Genomic DNA, 23,076 nt, shown 5'->3' on the forward strand with positions numbered 1-23,076 from the left:
GGTTATGAGTCCTGGTTCCCTTTTGGGCACCAACGTGTGTTTGAGATGTGATGTATTTCATCTGATTTTAGCCAGCTAAAGGACAGATAAGGGAGTAGAGGTTTCCTTACACTGCCACATTGTCCACTACTGTCTCCAAGACCAGCTCCTTTTGTTCCCCCTTGAAAGTCTCCATCCTTTTTCCTTACCCTGGGTATAAAACTGAATCATAGAATGGCTTGGGTTGGAAGGGACCTTTAAAGATCATCTTGTCCAAATTCCCTGCTATGTGCAGAGACATCTTTCATTGATGGCTCTGTCCCACTCCACACTTAAGCGATACGGATACTCAACTTCCTGGTAGCTTTGACTTCTTTTTAATCTGGGAGCTCTGAAAGCAAGTTCTGTCCTACACCCTGGATTCATGGACCCCACAGATACCCAGCTATCCACAGCACTGTGTCAGTGCTTCAGAAGACCAGTCAGAGTGATAATAAAGAGGAGGAAAAAAACAGAGAGGAAAGCAAAGTAGGTAAGGTAGGACTGGCAGATAATTGGCCTAGAACTTAACTGGTCAGAGACTTAGTCTGACCCTGAGTAACTCACTTCACATCTGTATTTCCCTTCCCCCTTCTTCTCACTTCTTGGGCCTGCCTACACTAGTGTTTTAATTTAGACAGGGAATGCATTTTTGAAGACTCTCCCTGACTTCCCATGCTTTGACTTGCTGTGTGGAAGGATCTCAGAGCATGCACGTGGACTTCTTTCAGATGAAACAAAGCCAGAAGACATGTTCCAAGAGGGTCACCTGCACTCCAACCAATCCTGGGCATCCCATCCTTGGGATCAGGCAGGAGCTAGTCCAAAGTATCCCCCAATGCCTACCATGGGGGTGTCAGGTGATCAGCAATAACTCTCTCACCCTACAGATTCTCTGAAAATAAGCCATGGCAATAGCTAATGTAGACACAGCTTTCATCACCACAGTATTTCAAAGCAGAGGCAGGTTCCAGTAATCTGACTTTAGAGCACATAGCACAACAGGGCCCCAGCTACAGCTTGGGCAGGCTCTTGGTACGTCTACAATGCAGTTGAAGAACGATGAACTGCTTCATTACCATTGTCATCTTCTGTGAAGATTGTCTGTCCCTTAAAGACTTTCATTCCTACTTGTATCTCCCCTGGCCGCACGAAGGGTCCATTTATTCTGTAGTCCTTACACAGCTTAGTGAGGATCTCACTTGGCTTGGTTGCATCTCGCCATGCATTGTACCCTTCTCTGTAAGGAGGGAACAAGGAGCAAAGAGAAATGGGTGAGATTTTCCTTCAGCAAAGTCCACTTGCAAATCAAGACTTCCCGTACAGAGACTCACTTTGTGGTCAGTGGCCCTAACATCTGCTCAGGCAAACTGCTCTGAATTGTCCAGTGCTACGTCTTACTTGAGACACCCCTTCTGTCTCCTCAGGTCCTGGGGCCAAACACTCTTCTCTCTTAAAAAACAGGAAAAGTTGAAGCAGCCTCACCCACAGCTTAGGTAAAGTAGCCCAGACGTTGGCATGCTCCCCAAGAGGAAAAGGAGCAGAGCTCATTCAAGGACTAGAGCTCATTCCCTGTTCTGCCTAAAGGATTCATGTCTATATGTTCTACCTCCATTTAATGAGAAGTGTTCTGCGGCTCCCACATGCAGAGGAGAAGCTGAGATTATCTCGGACCTGGAACAAGCACATAAAGAAATACCTCGCACTGGAGGCTGAGCTGGCAAGGGAAGTCCTGGGGTTTGCTCTGCGCTCCTGGATTGCTTTTCCATGTTGCCCACTCTTTGTTTGTAGATAGAGGAACAACCACAGGAGAAGAGCCCCAAGCCCACATCTCCCACATTAGTGCCCCACCCCAGGGCAATGGAGTTATTTTAATTTGACTTTCTCTACATTAATTAATCTTTGTGCACAACGTCCTCAAGGCTGCAGCTGTATGACAGGGACCAGGAGCTCAGCACCATCGCCCTGTGACTCACCACTGTTGCAGCGGCCATGACAGCAGTCCCGCTCTGCTCCTGCTCCCCTCAGTGCCACGCCCGTCCCACCAGTTTTGCTGCAACAACTCCAGTTGCAGATGAATAGTGGAGAGCAGAGCCCTGTCATTACTTCTGACAGATTTTTTTCCCATTTGCCCTTTATGCCTGTCCAAAGGCAGTTTATCAAGCAGGTATATTAAACATAGGCTGGTTACCATCTAAAATACTTGGTGAACAAAGAGTGTTGTTAATTTTAAAATATCCACTTCCTACTGAGCCTGGCAGCTACCCAAAGCCACTGCTAAGTTCTTTGGTGAATTTTAATTAAAATGCCTCCTGTGCACTTTTGTGCTGGAGAAAGCACAATATTTAGCTACATCTGGAATTTCTCCTTCAAGTCAAGTAACTCACTGTGTGCTCTGCTGCTGTCTGAAGAGGTACTTACATTTCATATTGACTTTGTAGCCCACAGGTAGCTCGATGCCTGCTGTAGAAACGATTTTCCAAATCAATTTTAGTCTCTCCAATGAGATCATCTGTTCCCACGAAGTCATGGTCGTAGATCAGGACTGTGAGCAAGGAATCTTTGGGGAATGTAGCTTGTATTTCAAATGATCTACAGCAAAAATTGAGACCTACATGCAGTCAAATCAGTTTGGAAGCCCAAAAGACTGAGTTAACAAATACTGTGCAAACAACACGTGGACAGTGTCTCTTCTAATAAGAGACAGTGTGTGTGTGTGTGTGTGCGTGTGTGTATGCATGAGTGTTTGGTAGTGTTTTTTGTTTCAATGAACACACTGGAAACACACAGGGCAAAATTTTTTTTCTTTCCCCTGCTTCCGTACCATCCCCTGTACAGTTCTAAGATCCTTCCCACCTACAGCAGACAGAGCAATGGGACAGAGCTGGTCAGCTGCAATGGTTTATCCTGAATCCAATAGAGATGGAAGCATGGAAATTACAAGGCTAATGAAGCTCTATGTAAGAGTTCTCACATGCTTTTCAGAAGCCCCAAAAGGGACATCTGAGTCTTGGCTGTTTTCTTTCAAAGGCTCCAGGTTAAATATTGAATATAGGAATCTGGGGGCACCCAACAAAATGATCAGGCAACAGTTTTAAACAAGTCTCAAAGAAGCAAAGATCAGAACTCCCTTTTCACTGAGTGCATTTGTCAGGGATAGGAATCATTGTCGTTGAGATGTTTAGGGAAGCCAAAAATATAAAAGTGATTTTAAAAGGGATTTAACAAATTGGTGGAAGACAGGACATCCTCATCAGCACAACACTGCCTCCAGATTTCTCCAAAGCACAGGTAAAACCGAGCTTTGTCTCCTGAAAAACAAATTTTGTCCTTTTTCTCAAAGTGGCCAAAGTAAATTTTGTAGCAACAGCAAAGCAGTCTCTGGAGGACAGAGGGGTTTGGCAATGGTCTTTTATTGCTAGAAGTTGGTGGTGCCATGATGACCAGGGCTTCCAGGATGATGAGAGGTGGTTACTATGAGTGATGCTACTGCTGTGAAGGATTTGCTGGTCCAGCCACCCCAGCCACTGGCAGCAGCATCAAGGACCATCCAAATGAACAGCCCATTCCTAACCTTGTCTAAAATAAACACAGTGGCAATTTTCCATTCCATCTATATGCATCTATGATGGCTGTACTTTACAGTTTATCATAATGATCATTCACTTGGAACTTCTACTAAGGAAGAGTTTAAATCATAACAACTGAGATGGCGTGCTATGGAGGGACCGCTCTGTTCTTGTCTTTTCCCCTTAAACTTTTTTCTTTAAATCTCTGTTTTTGCAGACAGGACCCTGGCCTAGGGGGCTTTCTGTTCAACATAGTATAGTTTCTCTGTCTTAATGTTCTTACAGAAGAACATTTTTCGATCTTCCTAAAACATGGAAACTTACTGGCAAAAAAAAATCACAGCTATTAGAATTAACAATAGAAATACATATAAAACATTTATAATACAAAGTTGATGTTTACTGACAGCTTGCCCCTGGCTCCCCCATTCAGAAGGCTGTGTGGGTTCAAAAAACTAGGGGTTTTTGTCCTAGTCCTAAAATTAGGAGATTTATTTGGCTCTCTAGTCAACCTGAAATAGCAACAAAGGTTGTGAAATCACACTTTACTATGCTAATATTTTTTTCACTTTAAACTTAAAAATTACATTAATTTGCACAGACAAGATCATTTGTTGCCTCATTTCCTCTCATGCATCATTTTGCAAAACTTCTCACAAATTGTATTCTGCGATGTTTTTTGACTGGTATGAAAATGAAATAATTTATAATCATACAAGGTGACACCACTTTTCAACATTTTAACCAGCAGAATTGCAAAACATCCAAACAGGCAGGAATCAGCATATAACAAACACTTTGGAATAGTAACAGCAATAGTTGTGGCAAGTGATAAAGCAGAAACCACCCCTGAATAAGAAAATAAGCCACCACTGACCTTCCAAATACTGGATTTAGCTGCTTGGGGATGTAATTTTCCCTGTCTTTTATTTCTGTGTTGCCCAGTCTCAGCACAATGTAGGGATCTGACTTGCCATCTGGATCAGCTGGGCTGAGGTTGAACGCCTGTTATAAAGAAAGACTGTGTCCTCACGAAGCATGCTTAAACACAGCATGGTCACGACATAGGACCGTGGGTTTCCTGCCCAATCCTGGGTGTCCTGCAAATGCAGGGGCTTTGCTTGCCTCATGTAATATAAAATTGGGCATTTAGCTTTGCAAGGTACTGGGGAAAGATGATCTGGAGAAAAGAGTTCGCAAAGGTGGAAGGTTTAAATGCTGTCCCACCACTAAGATAGAAAAAAAGATGAGCGGGAGAGGCAACACTGAGGAAGAAGATGGCTGCACAAGTGCATGTAGGATTCAGGAAAGGTTTCCCAAAAATACTGGTCCAGATCACTGAACAGTGTAAAAGAACTTTTCAGACTGTATTTATGAGATAGCTTGGAAGTCTTTATATTCAGGAAACAAAGCAATCTCTTCCTATTCTTCTTCCTAGTCTTCTCTTCTGTTTTATTTGCCATTCTTTCCTTCTTACACCACCTGCAACTCTTGTTTCTCTGAAATACCAGCTCCTTCTACCCCTTTTCCTTCTCACATTGCACTCTCTCATCATCTTGTCCTTTGTATTTCCACCTCTTTCTCCATCCCATAACTTATTCACATCTACCACTTTGATTATATGCAGTTCATAGCCCTCAAAAATATGCTCCCATTTCCCCTTTACTGAGGTTTTGTTTGAATGTGTGCAATTTTGAAACAACTCTACTGATTGAAACTGGATACATTTGCATAATGTAGCTGGAACCGGTTGTCCATACTACGCTAGCTATGTCTCTAGCGCTTTCAGTTTGAACAAGTAGTGTGATTCTCCGATCTTGTGATTTATCGTGAGGAATATGTAACAATTTTTCTACTCTGAACACCCATTTCTACAACATGAAACGTCGTCTGAAATACGACCAAAACATTTCTACCACATGGATGAGGATTTTCACAAGCTTCACTGCAAAGATACTGGAGGTAAACTGAGTTGAAAAGAAACATCCAAGTTATTTCAAGGTTAAAAGAACATCTGCCTACTTACTGCCACAATATAAACCCTGATGAGGACTTTGACCGAGTGGTTTGGTGGTATTCCTTGCAGAATGCGGGGCTGCCCTCCATCCAACAAGCTGCCATCCTCAGGACTTGGGTATATGCAGAAAGAGCCCTGGTAATACAGTGCCTTTTATCTCCCTCGAAAACAGATGAAGTGCAATACAAAAAACAATCCTTTGAATGCAAACAAAACCTCATTCATGCAGCCTGCACTGCAGTACATACATATACACAACACATTTTGAGGTACCGCTCAAAGGGAACATAGGCTTCAGTGCACTAAATATAATCTTTTAAAATGTCTTTAACTTATAACATGGTACTATCATCACATCTAGATGACTGCAAGAAGTACTTTTATTCCCTTAACTCTCTATTATTTAAAGGAAAAGCACCTGCAGGTGTTCTAAATCTAGTTTTCTTAGTATTAATATTCTAAAATTAATATTTTGCCCTTAACTGTATATTTGCAAACTGAGAATTCCATTGGGTTAGTTTCACAACAGTGTGACTGGAATCCAACTGTATTTTTGCAGCCACCATACAATTCATATAAATCAATATTGACTCACTCTGCTGAGTAGCTCGTACTGCCTGAAAGCAACTAGCAAGTAATTTGAGCTGAAGTCTGCATTGCAAACTGATTGCAGTATCACTGAGTTTAATCAGTTCCTCTGAAGTACAAAGTGCTTGGATTCCTACTAATATTACTCACACTTTGAGCTGTGTTTTCAAATTGCCTAATGGTGCCCTGGATCAGGCTGTGCAGTTTTTTCTAACTGGAGCACTGTAAGCTTCATTTAAATTACTGAAAATTAAATACAAGGTGCTGTAACTGACAGTGCAGTAATCAAGTTGCATTAGTGGAACGTGGATTATATAACACATCTCTTATTTTCCTTCTGTGATTTAAAACTTTTTTGTAATACCTTGTTTCAAAATAAGAGTGAACACCCGGTGGTGGATGCTGCTTTCATCTATCAGGTAAAGGGAACGGAAAAATATGACTCTAGATCCCATAAAAGAGATAATTCTATTTACAACAGACTGTCAATTTCTTTTTCTTTCATCTTTGGTATACCTGAAATATGCATGAAAACATAAAGTCTCTAAATTATTACCCATTTATTCAACGTTAAGCTCACCTTAAATTTTCCTATTATTCTGTCTCCAGAGTCAGCATGAGCTTCGTCATTAGATTTTCCTCTTAAAAGCTGGAAAGTTTTCACCCAGTCCTCAAAGTTATTAAATTCACTCTCCAAGTCTCCTTCATAAATCTTTGAAAACAGGAGAATGCTTATTTTTTGTGGTGCAGGTAATATATTTATAGCAACTTTTTTTTATTACAGGATGACTAGAAATCCATTTTGACTCAAAATACAGATTTTAATAAAACCAAGGTTTTGCAAAATTCCTTGGGGGAGGGGGGGGTGCGGAGTTAATTCCCCACTTAAAACAGGAGCAGGTTTGTCCTTAACCGGTGTCCTTCCCAACTACTGGAATAACACATTAATGCAGCAAGTAGAAGCGGCTCTAGAAGGGCCTGAACAAACATTTCTAAGCACTGGTGTGGGTGAAAAAAATGTGGATGCACTGCTCTTTGCTTCTGTTTTCTCTCTGCAATGTGCCTTTGATGTGCTGACCCATTCTGGTATATTAATATGTCAGGATGTGAGAGCGAAGCAGACAATACAATAAAGTCCTGTGGAGACAGAGCTGTAGGATATGTAAAAACAGCAAATCCTTTTTAAAAGGATGGGGTTTTTTCAACACTCTCCCCCTGTAATTTGTTAAGAGTTATTCAGTGTGAAATAGAAGGGCCTAGACTAGTGCCACCTCTTAAAAAATGGAAGCAGCGGTTCCGAATTCTCCTTTATTCAGCTAGAATCTAATCCAAGCAGTTCTAATCTTTTCAAACCTCTTCATCTCTCCAGTCATTTTGCATGACCTATATAGTTTCTTTGAATTCCTTCTATCGTTACCCAATCAAATCTAATGCAAGATGAATATTACTTCCCCATCAGGGACGATGCACTAGTGATTACAGCAATGCTTTCATTACTCATTTTTAATTCATTCTTAATAGGCTGTATTATTTCCAACATGAAATTGGGTATTTCCAAATTCGGTGTTTTACAGGCAAACAACAAAACAGAATTTTCACTAAAGTCTCTCTAGGTGTGTCTATACTGATAAACTGACAGTCTAAGGCCACCTGCCCTATGAGGCCCTGGTTTCCTCTGGGGCCCATGTGCTGATGTGCATTATCACTATCATTTTGGTTGGTTTATTCCTTTAAGGTGTATGAAATAAATGTATGGAAGGTTTACTAAACTCACCTGCTGATGGCAAGCTTTGGGGAGACAGTGAATAACAACCTTACCTCAGAGCCTTACTTCTCACTTACCTGCAGTGTTGCTAGGTTTGGAGTTTCTTTCTGTTTCCTTTTCAATGTCTTATCCTTCTTTTTTTCTGGCTCCTTTTCTATGATCAATGCAATGTGGTCCAAAGTCTGCTTATCTGCAGAGATTTCATGACATCATGTAGGTTTTAGTGAGCAAAGCACACCAAATGCTTCAGATAAGGATGCAAAATACATTTGAAATGTTCCTTCTCCATTCATTCTTCTGCTGCGAAGCATGGGGTCCTCTATTTTCCCGCTGCTCCTCCCAGGCAGAGAGGTGGCATTTGATCGTCTCTGTGGCTAACAGTCTTCATGATGAGCTTGGTTGACAGAGTGTGATGGTGTCCAGCATCACTCCTTCCCTGCTGGCCATCTCACAGACCACCCTTTTCCTTCCTCCTCCCAGATAAAACTGACAGATCTTAACAGCTTTCACATAAAATTTAAAGCTTATTTAAAACTGGAAGCTGCTATTTAGGCTGACTGATCCAAGTCCTTCTCTGCTCAAAGGCATCACAAAATAGTGTATCTCACCTTGTGATAACCTACAAGTATGAGAAATGGGAGGTGGTATGACCAGCCTCAAGCCAGACTCCAAACACCGAGGGGACTTCCCAACAAAAAGAGGGTGAGCTCTCAAATATGGCACTGAGATGGTTGAGTTCATAGATTGAAATCTGGATTTTTAGTTCACTTTACTTTCATTTTTTGAGTAGTTCATGTATGTTTGATACCACTGTTTAGAAATATACGTATATGTATATTTTATATCAGTTCTGTCTCATCTGTACAATGATTATCGTAAGTGAAAATATGTGACAAAAATTATCAGAAGAGAATTTATGAGATCTGAAGTCAGTGGTCCAAAACAACATGCCACAGCTGCCTGAATAGCATGTGGATGGATGTCACAATAGCAAATAAATTTCTAATTGTAAGTGAACACCACACCTTTGTAGAACATTTTCTATCAATTTCCACCCTGTAACAAGTGAGTTTCAGTCAGAAACTGATCTCTGCCTTATCTCTCAACAGCCCTGATGATCACTAAAACACTGTCAGCTGCTATTCCCAGAATTATACCGTCTGACATGTAGGTCGTGTCTTCCATCCAGAGCAATCTCAACACCTCCTTTAAAACAGAAATCACCTCAATCACTGGTGAATGCAGTCAGCTCTGACATGGGAAGATGTTATAGCTTAATTCTGAATACCAGCTACTGTTAGGAGCAGTAAACATTTTTTTTCTTTCCCTGCCTGCTCAAGCAGTCACATTTGTCTAAAAAATTTTTTTCTACAGCTGTTTGATTGTGGGAGGACCTGCTAAGCCATGGAGTATACAGGTATGGAGACAAATATACATACACACACCAAAAGCCTATTTCTGGCCAACTTTTTTGAGTTCTTGTGCAAAAAAAATTCCGCTAGAACCTAAGCTAGACACAAAGCTTTTCAGCTATGGAAGTAACACACATGACTATGAAGTCGCCTAGCAGAAGCTGTTCCTACATCATCGATGCTGAATTGAATTCAAGATGGAGAGAAGCTGCTTTTTCTGAACCTGTTACAACCGCAACCTAAGATTATCCTAATCTCCACCTTCTATCATTTGGGACTTCGACTTTCCAAATCTCTGCACATGAGATTAGAAAGACAGAAACCTCATGTTAACCAACACTGCCTATGAAGTTTTAACCTACTCACTGTCTGACCTGTAGAGGAAAGAATCTGGTATACCACCAGTACTCCATTACCAGACAGTAAAATAGTAGAGAAGCAAAGTATTAGTAGGACAAGTAAATAGAAAAATGCAAACAATTTACTTACTGTCTTCAGGTTTTCCCTCACTGGAAAAAATTCCTTTTGCCTTTCAAAAGAAAAAGACGATGGACAAACTCCTCATTATGAACGTAATACCGAAGAGGAATCATTCAGCAGTAAATCTACTTTTACAACATTGCTCATCCATGAGAGTTTTAGGCATGCTGAGTGACTTACCTTTTGCATTTTGAGCACAGAAGCATAGTATTTGGACCACCAGTCAATAACATTTTCAGCTGATTCATCTGCAATTGTTCTTTTTTTCCTCTTTGTTGACCGTCGGATAGATTTTTTCATATCCTACCGAAGAACGGGGGAAACACTGTTGAACACTAGAACTGAATAAAACTAATCACCTGACTCATGAGGTCAAGCATGAACAAACCTATATGAAGAAATTATCAACCTCCAAAAGCTAAATAAATGCAATATGAATTAGTGTCTCCATCTTTTAATCCAAGACACTTCATCACAAACATCATATTATTAAAGCTATCTCTATTACCTACCGACGATGCCAAAACTTAGAGCATTTGAAATATTGTCACAGGAGCAACCCATACAGCAGGAAAATCTACACAGAGAAATAGGTAATGATGTTTTAAGGGATGGAAACATTCAGATACAGATTGGCTTCTCCCACTAAAGTCTGCAAGTATTTTAACAACTCCCATCATTACTTTATTGCCTTTTGGAAGAAGAAAGAGTCCCAATGGTTGCTGCAGTTCAGCTGTTCTCTTCTTACAAAAAGCTAAAATCTGAATCTGAAGATCACCTGCTCATGTGGCAAATCTTACTGACTTCATTTCATCCTACACCCTTACAGAAAGTTGTCAACTTGGCTGGGGAAGCTGGAGCAAAGATAGATAATTGGGAATGATATATAAGTGGGAATAATAATAAAAATGGTTAATTTACGGGGTTCCCTATAGGACTTTTTTCTTACTATACTTTGCTGTCATACTTTAAAATTTTTCTATACCAGATGAAAGATGCAGACTGACTGGTGTGTACATCTGGAGAACCAGACATCCCTGCAGTTTCTTTGACCTTCTAATCATGAAGGATGCTGGAAGCATCTGACCACTGAAACATCAAATAAAGAAGCATGCTTTATGTAGCTGCAGAAACAGCTTCTGAAATGGAACTCGCTCCTGCATCCTCTGCTTTTATTGTTGTTAATAAAAGAGTGATTGTGATGGGAGAAACTACAGAGCAAGGCGGAGCATGTGCATCTGAATAAAAAATAATGTGTACAATCTAAAGCGTATACTGTATTGTAAACCCCATGCTGATCTGAACTGCCTGTTTTCACATACTTTCCTTTCCTCTACCCATAGATTAACACCCGTTTTATATTTTGACTGCAAGATCTTTTGGAAACAGACTTTCTGCTCCGCATTTGTACAGCATCTAACACAAGGGAGGCTGTCATCCCTGACTAAATGCTATGGACACAGAAACAGTCATTCACAGTGGGAGTTTTGCAATTAAGTAGATCATTCAAGGTCAGGAAAAGCAAAAATCCTATTACTACAGTAGTACTTGCCCATGAGATGACAGTCTAGGACAAAAGGAAAGAAAGGAAGTATCTGTTAATGGAAATAATGAAATTATATGGGCTCAAAGCCACATTGCTACCTAGCTCTCTCAAGGGCCAGCAAGATAGCATGGGTGTTAACATCAGTACCCAGAATCTCTAATCGGGAGATAAGTAAGAGATTACCATTTTATAAGGAAGGGTTGAAGTCTGCAGGACTGCAACAGAAAGTAAGCTGACAGCTTCAGCTATACCCACCTTCCGTTTTCTCTCTTTTCCTGGTTCAGAGGCAGAGTACTCTGGTTCAGTAGCAGGACGTGTTGTGAGATATGGGTCTGGCTCTACCACTGTACATTTACCCTGCTCCACCTCGGCATAGATGTAATCAGCTGAAAATGGTTCTTCTTGGGGTAACTCAGCAGACTGGGATGACTCAGGTGAAACTGCAATTGAAACTTTGCAAGTTAGGTAAGATTTAGCCAGAAATGCTATCACCACATTTGGTGATCATCAAAAGATCATATCATTAAGGGTTTGACCCTACACTCAACACAATAAAGCATATCCTCGAAGTGTGTGCCTAGTGTTAAGCCTCCGAGTAGGTACTTTGTCTTTCTATTTGGGGTCAGGGTTGGACATTTACCTCTCTCAGTTTCTACAACGTCTAGTCTGTTTGGTGCAGCTTCAGGACCCAGTTGAGTTTTACACAGGAATTGCTTAAGGCAATTGATGTTATGTGTTCCAACAAGAGTACTCCTCCCAAACGCTCTCCAGTCAACCACACAGATGCTTAGTGGTGGATGCAAAAGTTCATTTTCAGGCAGCTCCTAGTGGAGGACAAATAGCAGCATGAGAATTGCTACAGAATACAGAACACATATAGAATATTTGTCTTGCACAGCAGTGAGGCTTTTACTCTTCCCTCCCTTCTCCTCAGCTATTAACATACTCAAGAGGCAAAATGCATACAGCATAGGCAACATAGTTCTGTTCATGGTTTTCTGCAAAGTCTGGAGAAAGCCTTGCTCTTAAGAACAGAGAGTGGACTGTGTGACTGTGCTACAGAGTTGAGTCCCACGCTGTCATTTAAGAGCATCTCTTGTTAGAATAAACTGGGAGAATCAGGAACATTCAGAAGGAATGAATGCTGTGTTGGAAGTTCTGAGTCTTAATGCCACTGCTGCTTTGTTGAGGGCTGTTAACCTTATCTGCCTCAGTTTGCCCAGCCATGAGATGTGAACACTGGGTGGTTACATGTCTTATAGGATGAATTACGAAAGGGAAAACAGCTCTTTGGACATGTAACATACAGTGGAAGCTAAATATACTTTAGCAACTGTATTTTAGTATCCAGGTTAGTGTTTTGATATCCTTTTGCCTTATAAATAAACTTCTCTTTTGGTGTTAGTAACTAGAGCAAATTGAATAGATTATTTTTTTCTAATGCTGACCTTTGTCCACTGAAAGTACCAGCTTTTATAACCCAGACAACAGGCAATGATTAGATTTACAGTCCATAACAGCAAATGTTACAATATGAAACAGTCCAAAGCTCACGAGCCAGAAATCATCAATCCTCTTAATGGCCCAGTAATATATGAAGGAAAATTTAAAAAATTGAAAGCAAATAAAGGAAACAGCACTACCCTGCAAAATGGGAAAGGAGGAGGAAAAACGATGAAAAATATCCCTGTTATCTGCCAACAAGTTCCAACCTATCAGTAAAAATCTGATTGCAGCATATTTCCTTGCGTACTTGGGACGTAACATGAGGAACATTACCTTCTTTTATCATATAGTTTTAGCAGAAGTCTTTTAAGGTATCTTCAAATCAGTAGTTTTTGCATGAGAACTGATGTCCCTTAGTATTTAATCAAGACACAGTGGAAATTATTTGACAAGAAAGGAAGGAAATTAGTAATTAACACCCTGCCTAACAAGAGAACAGAGAGGCAAGGAGCAGCATGCTCTACGTACCACTTCAAACCAGTCTGCAAGGCCACTGAAATTGGGATTTTTCTTGTAGCTTTGGATGACAGAGGATTTCACTCCTTTCCCTGCACATTCGATGAGAACCTGGGGGCGATCTACAGAGAGAAGCTGGACTTTCTTCAGCTCTCGAACACCCCAGAACAGGACCTGTGGTGGGCAGAGAGAAACATCAGCAGCCTGCAGAGACCCCTCAGTCTGTGGGAAGCCACTGCTGGGATCCCATCACCTTGTATTCCTTTGGGTATGCAGGACTACCAGGAAAAAAACCAACTTAAATCCAATATTCAATATCCATCAGGGTTAACGGTGGAAGTTAAAACAATTAATAACATCAAACAGTTATCAAGGAGTAATTGCCAACAGCAAGACATAATAGTGACATTTGAAAAAGTTGTCTTTTCAGCAGGGCCAGGGGACTACTCATCTGAACAGCAGGGGCTTGGTTTGTTTAAAGTGTCAGAGCTGTTGAAGGAGCAAACAAATCCCATACGAGCAGAGGTTTGCCAGCTGAGCTAGCCCTCAGGTCTGCAACGGATGACAGGAGGTCTCTGAGCAGCTTTCCTTCAAAAGACCATGCTCCTGGTCTGGAGGACAAGGAGACTGGGTCTGTAAAACAGAGGTCTGCAGGAAAAATGGGACTTTATACAGCACACGATGGGGGGCCATGAAGGAGAGCACTGGGGTTGCGAGAGATGGTTACGTTACAGTTGGTGAGAGAAGCCGTGAGTCTCATGAACCTAAAATGAAGACTGGAACCTTTCAAAAGGGAGCATGGGTGGCTTTGTGGACAACTGAACACTGGCAGGACTGGAGATCTGTGTGAGTCCGGGACTGGCAAGGGGCACTGGAGGGGCGTGGGGATTGGTGAGATCCTGCTCTGTTCCCGGAGGCTCCCGATTAGAGTTGGGGAACACTTCTGTGGCTCTGTGGCCTTTTCTACTAGTGTGAGATACAGTTTATAGTATATTAACGAATACAGTTGTGTTACATTCATTTTGTGTTATTTCCTTGCTGGATGCCCTCCAGAGTTCATATTTTCCTTTACATACATGCACTTCAACTATAAACCTGTTCTTGCAGCAATTTAACTGTCTGGATCTGGATGCAATTTCCCTGATTTCAAGGTGCCTGAGGTATCAGACTGAGAAGCAGACTTATCCTGTGCTCTCTCCAGAACCAAAGGAGACAGATATGCACTTTCAAAATGTGATTTAAGATCTGAATCACTCTGGAAGGGTGGCTGCTTTGCTCAGCTGTCCAAACAAGAAGCCTGCAGCAAGGATGCTTCTAAGCTGAGTGCCTTACAGTTAGTTAGGATGAATGTCACAGCAGTGTGAAATAGAAAATGTACAAGCAGCACAAAGCAATCATGCTGCAAGGGCAGGAGGAAGGCTTTCAGAGCACAAAACTTAGAGGAACACCTAAGTTTAAGGATTTAAGCATCAGCAGATTAGTTCATGGGCTTATCTACCTTGCAATATCAGGTGTAAAAAAAGTAACACTGCTAACAAAACCTCTTCCCTATGTACAGAAAACAGCAGCTTAACTAAATGATATAGCAGGGCTAATAACTGTTCTCTCCTTTTCAGCAGCTCGATTGCTTGATCTTTGAAGGCAAAGCTGGAACTGCTTCTGGGCTCCTGAAGGAGTATTTTTGTGGAAGAGCCACCAGGTAACGCAAGCAGGATCTGACTTGGCACAGTAAAATGGGCAAATAGGCAGGTGGTGTGAAGGCTGCAGGATGAGTGACAGTGAGTGGTGAGTCTGGGCAGCATCCAAGCATTACGCTGATATGAAAAGATGTCACATTTCCCTGCTCTCTAACATAAGGGGACTTTAGACCCAAATGGTGCAAGAGAGGAGGGTAGAGAAGGTGCAAACATTTGTATGCAGGCAGGAGACATTGCTTGACTGAAGTTTGGGACCAGAAAAAGCCTGGGAGGTGGCTGATGCTGAACTTCACCTCCAGTGAGGTCAGCTGCAAGGGGAATTTCTCCATCTCATGGAAACACCTCCCTGGGTGGCACAGAGAGCAGGTCTGCCAGCCACGCTTTGCCACTGGAGCCATCCCCTCCCAGCAGGTCAGGACTGAGATGTAGCCTTCCCTGGCCTCAGGTGGAAGCACTGCCTTGCATGCCCAGCCACAGAGAATCAATGTGATCTGAGCTTACCGCATGTAATTTGGGATCCATACGCTATTTTTAGGTGATTCCTGTTGATCAGGATTTTAAACTCATCAACTCTTACTGTCACAGTTCAGGAACAGAATAAAAGAAGCTGAGATTTGGAAATGGAAATATTCTAACTTGCTCACCTCCACTCTGTACTTGCTTAAAACTGGTCGGATATTAGCTGGGACTGTGTAAATCTGGCCAACATCTGGTGGATCAAGTGGGGGAAGTCTGTCTGGGCCCGACTCAGGAATCTGAAAAATGAAGGAGTCATAACTTAGGCTGGTTTTCAGAAGAATAAAAAAATCAGAAGTCTCTGTGAATGGCACGCAGAACACGTCAATTTAATGCAGTTTTATAAGACACATTGCAGAGCAGACAGGTTGTGCTGTGAATGTGACCTGGATTGCTATGTGTCCCGCTGTGACGCTAAAACATTTGGCAGGAAGAGTATTCCATAGAATTGGTTTATGCACCTTTCCAATAAAAAGGCTCCTTTGTCCTAGGCTGCCCTGAAGACATACATGTGCTGAAGCATAGCTCTATTTACTAAAAATGGAAAGCATGGTAATTCTGTTTAACAAAAAGTCCCAAGAAAAAGTGCTTAGAAGACTTTCATGGGAAAATTCTAGATCTGATTCTAGTTCAAAAAGGCTGGTGAACAGACAGCACACATCAGCGAAACCGCACACTTGCTAGGCAAGTGTGCCTTTGGCCGCTGCAGAAGCGCTGTCCTGCATCGTTGCATGCTGCCATCATTTAAGAACTTGCAGATCGCATCTCCAGAGTTTGGGCTGGGTCTTCTCAGTGCCATACAAAAATCTTGCTGCAGGCAGCACTTACATTCTTTGCCTGTGATCGCACATAAGCCTGCCCCACCTCCAGGAGCTTACTGGGGTGTATGGGAGCACTCAGTGCCCTGTGGCTGCAAGGATGGCAGGCTCCACCACAGCCCTGGGGCCTGACTGTCTCTTTGTCTCTTGCTGTGCTCCAGGCTCTGCTGCCTGTTCCTTTCACCTGCTGTGAGAAAGCTCCCTGGCTTCATTTCCCAATCCCTTCTAATGATCAACTATTATTCCATGACCTTCTCAGTCCTTTCAGGGCAGATCTGAAGCCTGGCCTGACTTAGCAAATTTCTACATAGAACAGCTGAAGCCAGCACATGCCGATGAGCCCTACCAGGAGCTCAGGCTGCAATAGCAGAGATCAGTAAGAACACAGGTTTCACAGGTGAGCTAACAACCTACAGACAGAGCTCTCCTCAGCTTTCCCAGGCAGTACAGTACCTAAAGTGTACTGTGCGTACAGCTTCTGGGAAAAAGAAACGCAACTGCTGGAGCGCTTCAGCGCTCCTAAGCTAACTTGTCAGTTTTGAAAGGTGAAGCAACTGAGGTGCAGCTTTCAAAGGACCTGTAAAGTTCAAGTCTTCTGCTTCATTTAACTAGGCCACCTGTCTGTTATCTGCAGTGATGTACAGTTGTGCGGGAGTTTAATTAGCATCAGGGAGAAAGGATGTGTGCCCTAGTACCTTGCAGGTGAGGGAGATGGGTGGAAAACATGTCTTTCAGCAGAGCACCTGCAGCATATATGAGTATTCACACAACTAACAGCAATAACTCACATGCACATGTTTAACACCTTTTATCACTAGAAATCCAAAGCAATTCACTTCATAGATTTCATGGAACTTGAGGCCAGAGATCTAGGTCTAGTTCCCCAATGTATCTGGTTTCTATCAGTCACCTCTGTCATACCATTTAAAAAGCCAAACAGAAACACACAACTTTGTTCACAATACTTGCCTGTCTAGAAATCCACCTGTTTAGCTTTAATTATATTCCAAGCTTACAACTCTACATTAACTGACATTAAATGCTCAAAGAATTTACCCCATAATAGATTAACTGGTACTTTAAATAAAAGAAGAGGCAAAGACCACCTGAACCAGATCACAGACCAGCTGCCGTGTCCCTGCACACAGTTCACATCCCAGGGTACCCACTTTCATTGCATTCTCTGACTTGGGTTCTGATGACAGGTGATCAAGAAAAATATATTAATCTGCACGTTACAGTGACCTTATGCATATGTAATTTCTAAACCTCACCATTTATTTAAAAAAAAAAATTAAACTATAACATACATAGCTAATTTTGTCTCCTCTTACAGCTGTGAGAAGGGACTAGTTCCAAAGGACATAGCTCAGGAGCGTAAGGCTAGTGAGAGCTCACATTTGAGGACAGAAGTGCCTCGTAAAGAGTTTTATTAAACTGCACTCTGTGACTGCAAAACCTAAGACTGATATCAAATCAAGATTACCTGGATCTTCATTTTTGTTCTTTTTAAGTACTGCAGTTAACTGAACAGTTCTTATTGCAAGGTCCCCAGTTTTCCAAAATCTAACAGCCATTAGTGGACGTGAGAGTGTTTCTGTATTACACTGTTAATTTTAGTGAAATTAGCTTGGTATAACTCAGAAAGGACTTTGCTTCATGGCTACAGTGAAACTGCACAGAGCAAGAGGTGAAGGCTGATCTAGCACTCAAATGACACTTGAGGAAAATACCCACAAGGTGTGTTTAAAAGGGGATTTTACTTTTTTGATTATAAAAAAAAATAAAACCAGTAAATCCTGAGCCCACTTTGAGCAAAACCATGACTCCTAGTATTCTTTTAAGCCTCCTATTTTCCTAAATGCCAGGGTGCTTTCCTATAAGAATCATTTTGTCCCTTCAGCAAGACATTATAGCATTCATTTTGAAAAAGGAGCATTAACTCACACAAAACTCCTTCAGCTGAAGCAAACGGTACCTGCAGATCAGTGTTATCAAACACGGTATGTCATGGGAAAGGTTATGGGCTTGGAATGAGAATAGATTAGTGATAAGAGATTTTTGTTTCCATCCTCACAGAGCATCATCAGGAATCTCCTGATGTTGGAAGAGGCCACCGGCACATCAGCTTTGGGAGTGCTTTGAAGCCTGGCAGATGTTTACATATGTCTTTACCTAAAAATTTCTATAATGTCCATATTGCTATTATCTGCTACGTGAGATGCTCTAGAGTGTTGTCACTGAGAATAATAGTACAGAGCTTGAAAATAAGGACTGTGGGGTCTTTACTTAAAGTTCTGGTCAACACTCTAGAGAAGTCTTAGGGGTATATTTGGATATATCCCAGAAGCAGTGCTGCTTCCCTTGTCCCAAAAGATCACCAAAAAAAATATACAATGCTCTCGTTATTCACCAAAAAGTTGATTTCAATTAAAAAACAGGGAAATTGTGGCTAAGCTGCTAGACTCTATCCCTAGGTACCCACCATAATGAGGAAATGTTCCACATGGTGTCGTATTTCAGGCTTTCATCAAGAACATAATTAGCCCATCATGCTTAAAAGCCTGTTTTACCTTGGGAATATCTGTAAAACGTGTCATGGAGTTCCACGTTTTTCCCATTTCAGATTTCCGAATAAACTGATATAGCTTTTCAGCAGAGAGAAGTTTCCTCTAACTGGTGGCTCTGTAGATTCCACTGAAATTCACTGAAATCCCAGGCATGATACACCTCACTCATGCATCTGCTGAATTTACCTTTTGCCTTGCAGTTGGAAACCAGTGTAACATTTCTCTTCAACGTGTTAGGGATATCTGAAAACTCAGTCTCCCTAATGCAATCCTTATTATTCACCACTTTCTTTTCCTTAAGAGTGAAAGCAGTATTGAGACCTTTGAGGCTGCTAAAGTCAGGGCCATATGCTACTCCAAAGAGGTCATTGCGACGGCGGTAGGATTTTCCCAGTTGTTTCACAGGCCAGAACCCAGTTTAGGGAAGGGCAAAGTGATGGGCAAATGACGCTCAGAGTATGCAAGGGGCTGGTGGTGGTGTGCATGGAGAGTGGCCCCTGGCAGGTTGGAGGGAATGACAGAGATTCCATGGGGACTGTGAGGTCCAACAGCAGAATGGTCCTGCTCCAGCTGCAATTCCCATTAATTCAAGAGTGCGATAGGCCTTGGTGCCATGACTGCTTTTGTGAGTGCGGGGTGTAAAGGTGTAACAGTCAAGAAAGTCTCGCTTACCTCCAGAAGCTCAAATGTAGCAAGAAGGTCTCCTCCTGAAATATTTCCACAATGCAGTGGGTGGTAAGAAAGTTTAGGTGGTTCATAGTTTTGATCAGCAAGTCTCACCACAGGGGCAGCCACTGTAGACCCAATATATTCTGCCTTACCCTAAAGGAGAGTACAGGTGTCAAAGGCATTTGACCTACACAGCTGTCATAGCGGCCAAGGTGATTCAGAGGTTAGTATTTGTGAAGAAAACAAACCCAACTTCCCCTGAAGGAAAGAGCAAGGTAAAACGCAAGGCAGCTATGAAAATGGAAGCTGACTATTTATTACCTCTTCAGAGCATCAAAAGTTTCTGAGCTCTATATTCAGTCAGTGAGACTGTGTCAGAGTTTGCATCATCAGAGATAAATCCGTATCTCCTCAGACTTAGATACAGTATTTACGGTTGTGTGCAAGGAATGTGGGGGCAAGATGCTTCTGATTTTTGTAAGCCGGTCTTTGGGAGCGTGATTCACTTGGGGGAAAAAAAAAAAGACCACAGCTTTGCAAGGACATAAAGTGAATCTCAAGGCTGTTTTCAGATGTTCAACTGCAAACCACTGTAAAACTGAGCTCCATTCAGCAAGATCATGCATTTAATACCTATTCAGTTATACAGCTTTGCTTTCACATTGGCAGTAAGATGTAAGAGCCCAGGTTTTTACTAAGAAGGATTTTGAGTTTACCACTGCATCATCATCATACAGCTCGATGACGATCTCTGGTGGAAACTGAGCAATCTCCTCCCGGTCACCATGAAGCACAATGCTGTTGAAGAGCAGCATCTGGTTCCAAGTGGGGGATAACGTCTGAGAAATGATCTAATGAAAGAGAGGAGAAGTTTAATGAGCTATGAACTGTTTGGTTGGGAGTCCTTCTGCAGGGCATGCTGATCTGCTGGTGACGTCCCTTCCCACAGCCAGAACAACTCCTTGCCTGAGACACCAGGTTTTTCAGCTGCTATTCCCAGCCAGAAGAATAGGATTCTTTCACTTTGAGGTCGGTATCTCCCATTTCCTTATCCCGTTTGCCTCACAGACCCCCCACAAGCATATCAATATACGACCCCCGGTCTGTGTAGACAAAACTCAGCATTAAGTTTAGAGGAAAGCTGTAGGCTTAGGAAAGCAGGCTCAGGTCCGATGATGATATTAAAATAAAGCTTTGCCCTAAACCAAGGCCAGTTTTCAGTTCTCCAGGGTACACTTTTTCAATCTTGCTTTTACTGCAGTGTAATGATGCAACACTTTATGGGGAAAAAATAAAAAGAGAAATATATTTAATAAATCACTCATAATAAATCAATAGTTTTTAATTTGTTGTAATTTGGCTTGCATGGATGCTTATGGCATTTCATCATAGACAATGTTTTATCTGTCTTGGCAGGAAATATATTTAACAAAGATAATATTTAAAGGAAAAATATGCCAACTGCAAAATAACTCATAAGCTGCTATCATTCTTTTGAATGGAAATAAATCTCTTAACTACAGTTTATTGGCACTTGCCCGACAGTCTTCTAAAAACATGCAAGTTGTTGACTGCAATATTTTATTCAGGTAGCAAATAATCTTAACACACTGTGCCTATAAAATCCTATTTTTCCTGGGCCAAATTCTACTTTTCTGAACCTGGTGTATCTAAACAATTCACCAACTTCTATTAGAAGATAAAATCACATCACAGGGAAAAAACAATTCATATCCTTGAGGCAAAAGCAGCACAAACAGGCACCTACAACTTAGAGCAGAGAATGGTTTTTGCTTCTTGCTCCATTTAGCACATGCTAGAGAACTTGCTTTGTAAAAAAAGCAGGTGACAGGAATTTTATATTTAACTAAATTAAGACAGTCTTCTGTGGTGGTTTTGGGGTGAGAGGATGGATGGAGGGGTTAAATAATTTTCCTGAAGTGAGACCATATTTGACACAGGAAATTCTGTTTGTGGCATGGGTTTCAGAACTTCCAGACCCATTTTAACTCCAGGGTAATTGTAGAGGCCTCAGGACCTGGGAAATTCAGTCTTCATGTTCTGTGAGGGACCATCTTCCTGCTTATTTGCCAGGGTTGTACTTCAACCCTTCTTGCTGGAGCTCTGTTGAAGATCCCCCTTCTCTTTAGAGGGTCAATTAAATGTCCACAGGAGACCATTCTCCCCCTGGAGATGCCTGCCTGAGGGAGATGTGAGATCACTCCTTATGGGCACATTTTTGCAGCATTTAAGTGGTGCAGAAAGTCTCACACCTCTTTTTTTCAGCTTATTTCAACTTTGCCACTCTAAAACCATCAGTATGCGTTGCCAAATTCCATTGCAAAGAACCATGCTGGCTCACATGGCTACAGAAGCTATATAAAGGTCTTCACTCTTTGCTCAATCATTGCACGCATAGACTGTAGGAAAAGAGAACTCTGGGAGTTCATCCTCATACCAAGCAGTGACAACAGCCCAAATTAAAAACATACAGAAAAAGACATAGACAAAGGTAATTCACTTGCTACAAAGTCCCAGTAGCCCCAGAGAATGTGACATCTGGCCAAAAATAAAGCAGTACTACTGCACTTCATGTTAGGAGAGTAGCAGGTTATGCTTAAACTTTTGCCTTGCTTGCAGTGGACTGTCAGGAGTTGCCCTTTAAGAGCACGCATCTAGGTTTTCCTGCTAGGTACCTCCTTGCAAAACCAAGATTTTTCCTTTTCACAGCTTAATTGGAAAAACAATGTGTTTTCATTTACTGAAAGAGACTTTGGAACTTACCTTTGTGGTCTGGCAGCGTGATGTGAAAGTAACTTTTGCAAATGGATCGGAAAGTCCCGTGCTGTCAGCTGCAATGAGCCCCCTTGCCTGATACATGTGGGCTCTCAGCTGGAAGAGGTGCGGGGCTATGGCATTGCAAAGAAAACAGTCATGTCAGCTTCATGGAAGTGATGCAGGACATAGGTAGGAAGGGAAGATTCATCATCACCTGCCATCCAACCAGTATCTGACAAGGGGAACTGTTGCTAGTGCTGGCTCACTAAAGAAACACCCGAGACATTCAGAAGTTGTGTAAGACTTCTGTATTCACTTAAAATCAATGCCCAATCTAAGTCTCTACTGCAAGGTGGTTAACTGCCACTTTTTATCTCCCATCACTGATTTATTTACTAGGTGTTCAACATGGTAGCTTCACCAAGGCAACTGGAGGATACTCCTCATTACGAGGAGACAGACCCATGGGACGGGGAACAGAAATTGCAAACAAATAGGTCCTTTCTTTCCCTCACATCTGCAAAGTGTCAGTGGCAGGACTGATGACTTTGCAATAAAGCCAGCCTTTTCTGATGAAAAGATGCTAAGTCATGATCATCTTAAACAGTTACTTTAAACAGAGGTTGTGCCACCCTCCGAACTAGAGCTTTTGGGGCCACATCTCTTAGTTA

The 23,076-nt window shown here is 41.9% G+C and overlaps 1 protein-coding gene across 1 annotated transcript in view; it reads right to left on the reverse strand.

Moving 5' to 3' along the window:
- FER1L6 (fer-1 like family member 6) overlaps nucleotides 1-23,076 on the reverse strand; it is a 74,530-nt gene that overhangs the window by 15,709 nt on the left and 35,745 nt on the right. The window contains exons 21-35 of the mRNA XM_037379053.1: nucleotides 22,412-22,536; nucleotides 20,344-20,478; nucleotides 19,631-19,780; nucleotides 15,699-15,809; nucleotides 13,370-13,531; nucleotides 12,036-12,219; nucleotides 11,651-11,835; nucleotides 10,030-10,152; nucleotides 9,859-9,898; nucleotides 8,035-8,147; nucleotides 6,773-6,904; nucleotides 5,614-5,739; nucleotides 4,465-4,592; nucleotides 2,440-2,610; nucleotides 1,098-1,258 (exon numbers count right to left, since the gene is read on the reverse strand). Coding sequence (XP_037234950.1) covers nucleotides 1,098-1,258; nucleotides 2,440-2,610; nucleotides 4,465-4,592; nucleotides 5,614-5,739; nucleotides 6,773-6,904; nucleotides 8,035-8,147; nucleotides 9,859-9,898; nucleotides 10,030-10,152; nucleotides 11,651-11,835; nucleotides 12,036-12,219; nucleotides 13,370-13,531; nucleotides 15,699-15,809; nucleotides 19,631-19,780; nucleotides 20,344-20,478; nucleotides 22,412-22,536 — 2,046 coding nt within the window. The remainder of the gene's footprint in view (nucleotides 1-1,097; nucleotides 1,259-2,439; nucleotides 2,611-4,464; nucleotides 4,593-5,613; nucleotides 5,740-6,772; nucleotides 6,905-8,034; nucleotides 8,148-9,858; nucleotides 9,899-10,029; nucleotides 10,153-11,650; nucleotides 11,836-12,035; nucleotides 12,220-13,369; nucleotides 13,532-15,698; nucleotides 15,810-19,630; nucleotides 19,781-20,343; nucleotides 20,479-22,411; nucleotides 22,537-23,076) is intronic.

The sequence above is a fragment of the Falco rusticolus genome, chromosome 3 (genome assembly GCF_015220075.1).
Source record: "Falco rusticolus isolate bFalRus1 chromosome 3, bFalRus1.pri, whole genome shotgun sequence".
NCBI lineage: Eukaryota > Metazoa > Chordata > Aves > Falconiformes > Falconidae > Falco > Falco rusticolus.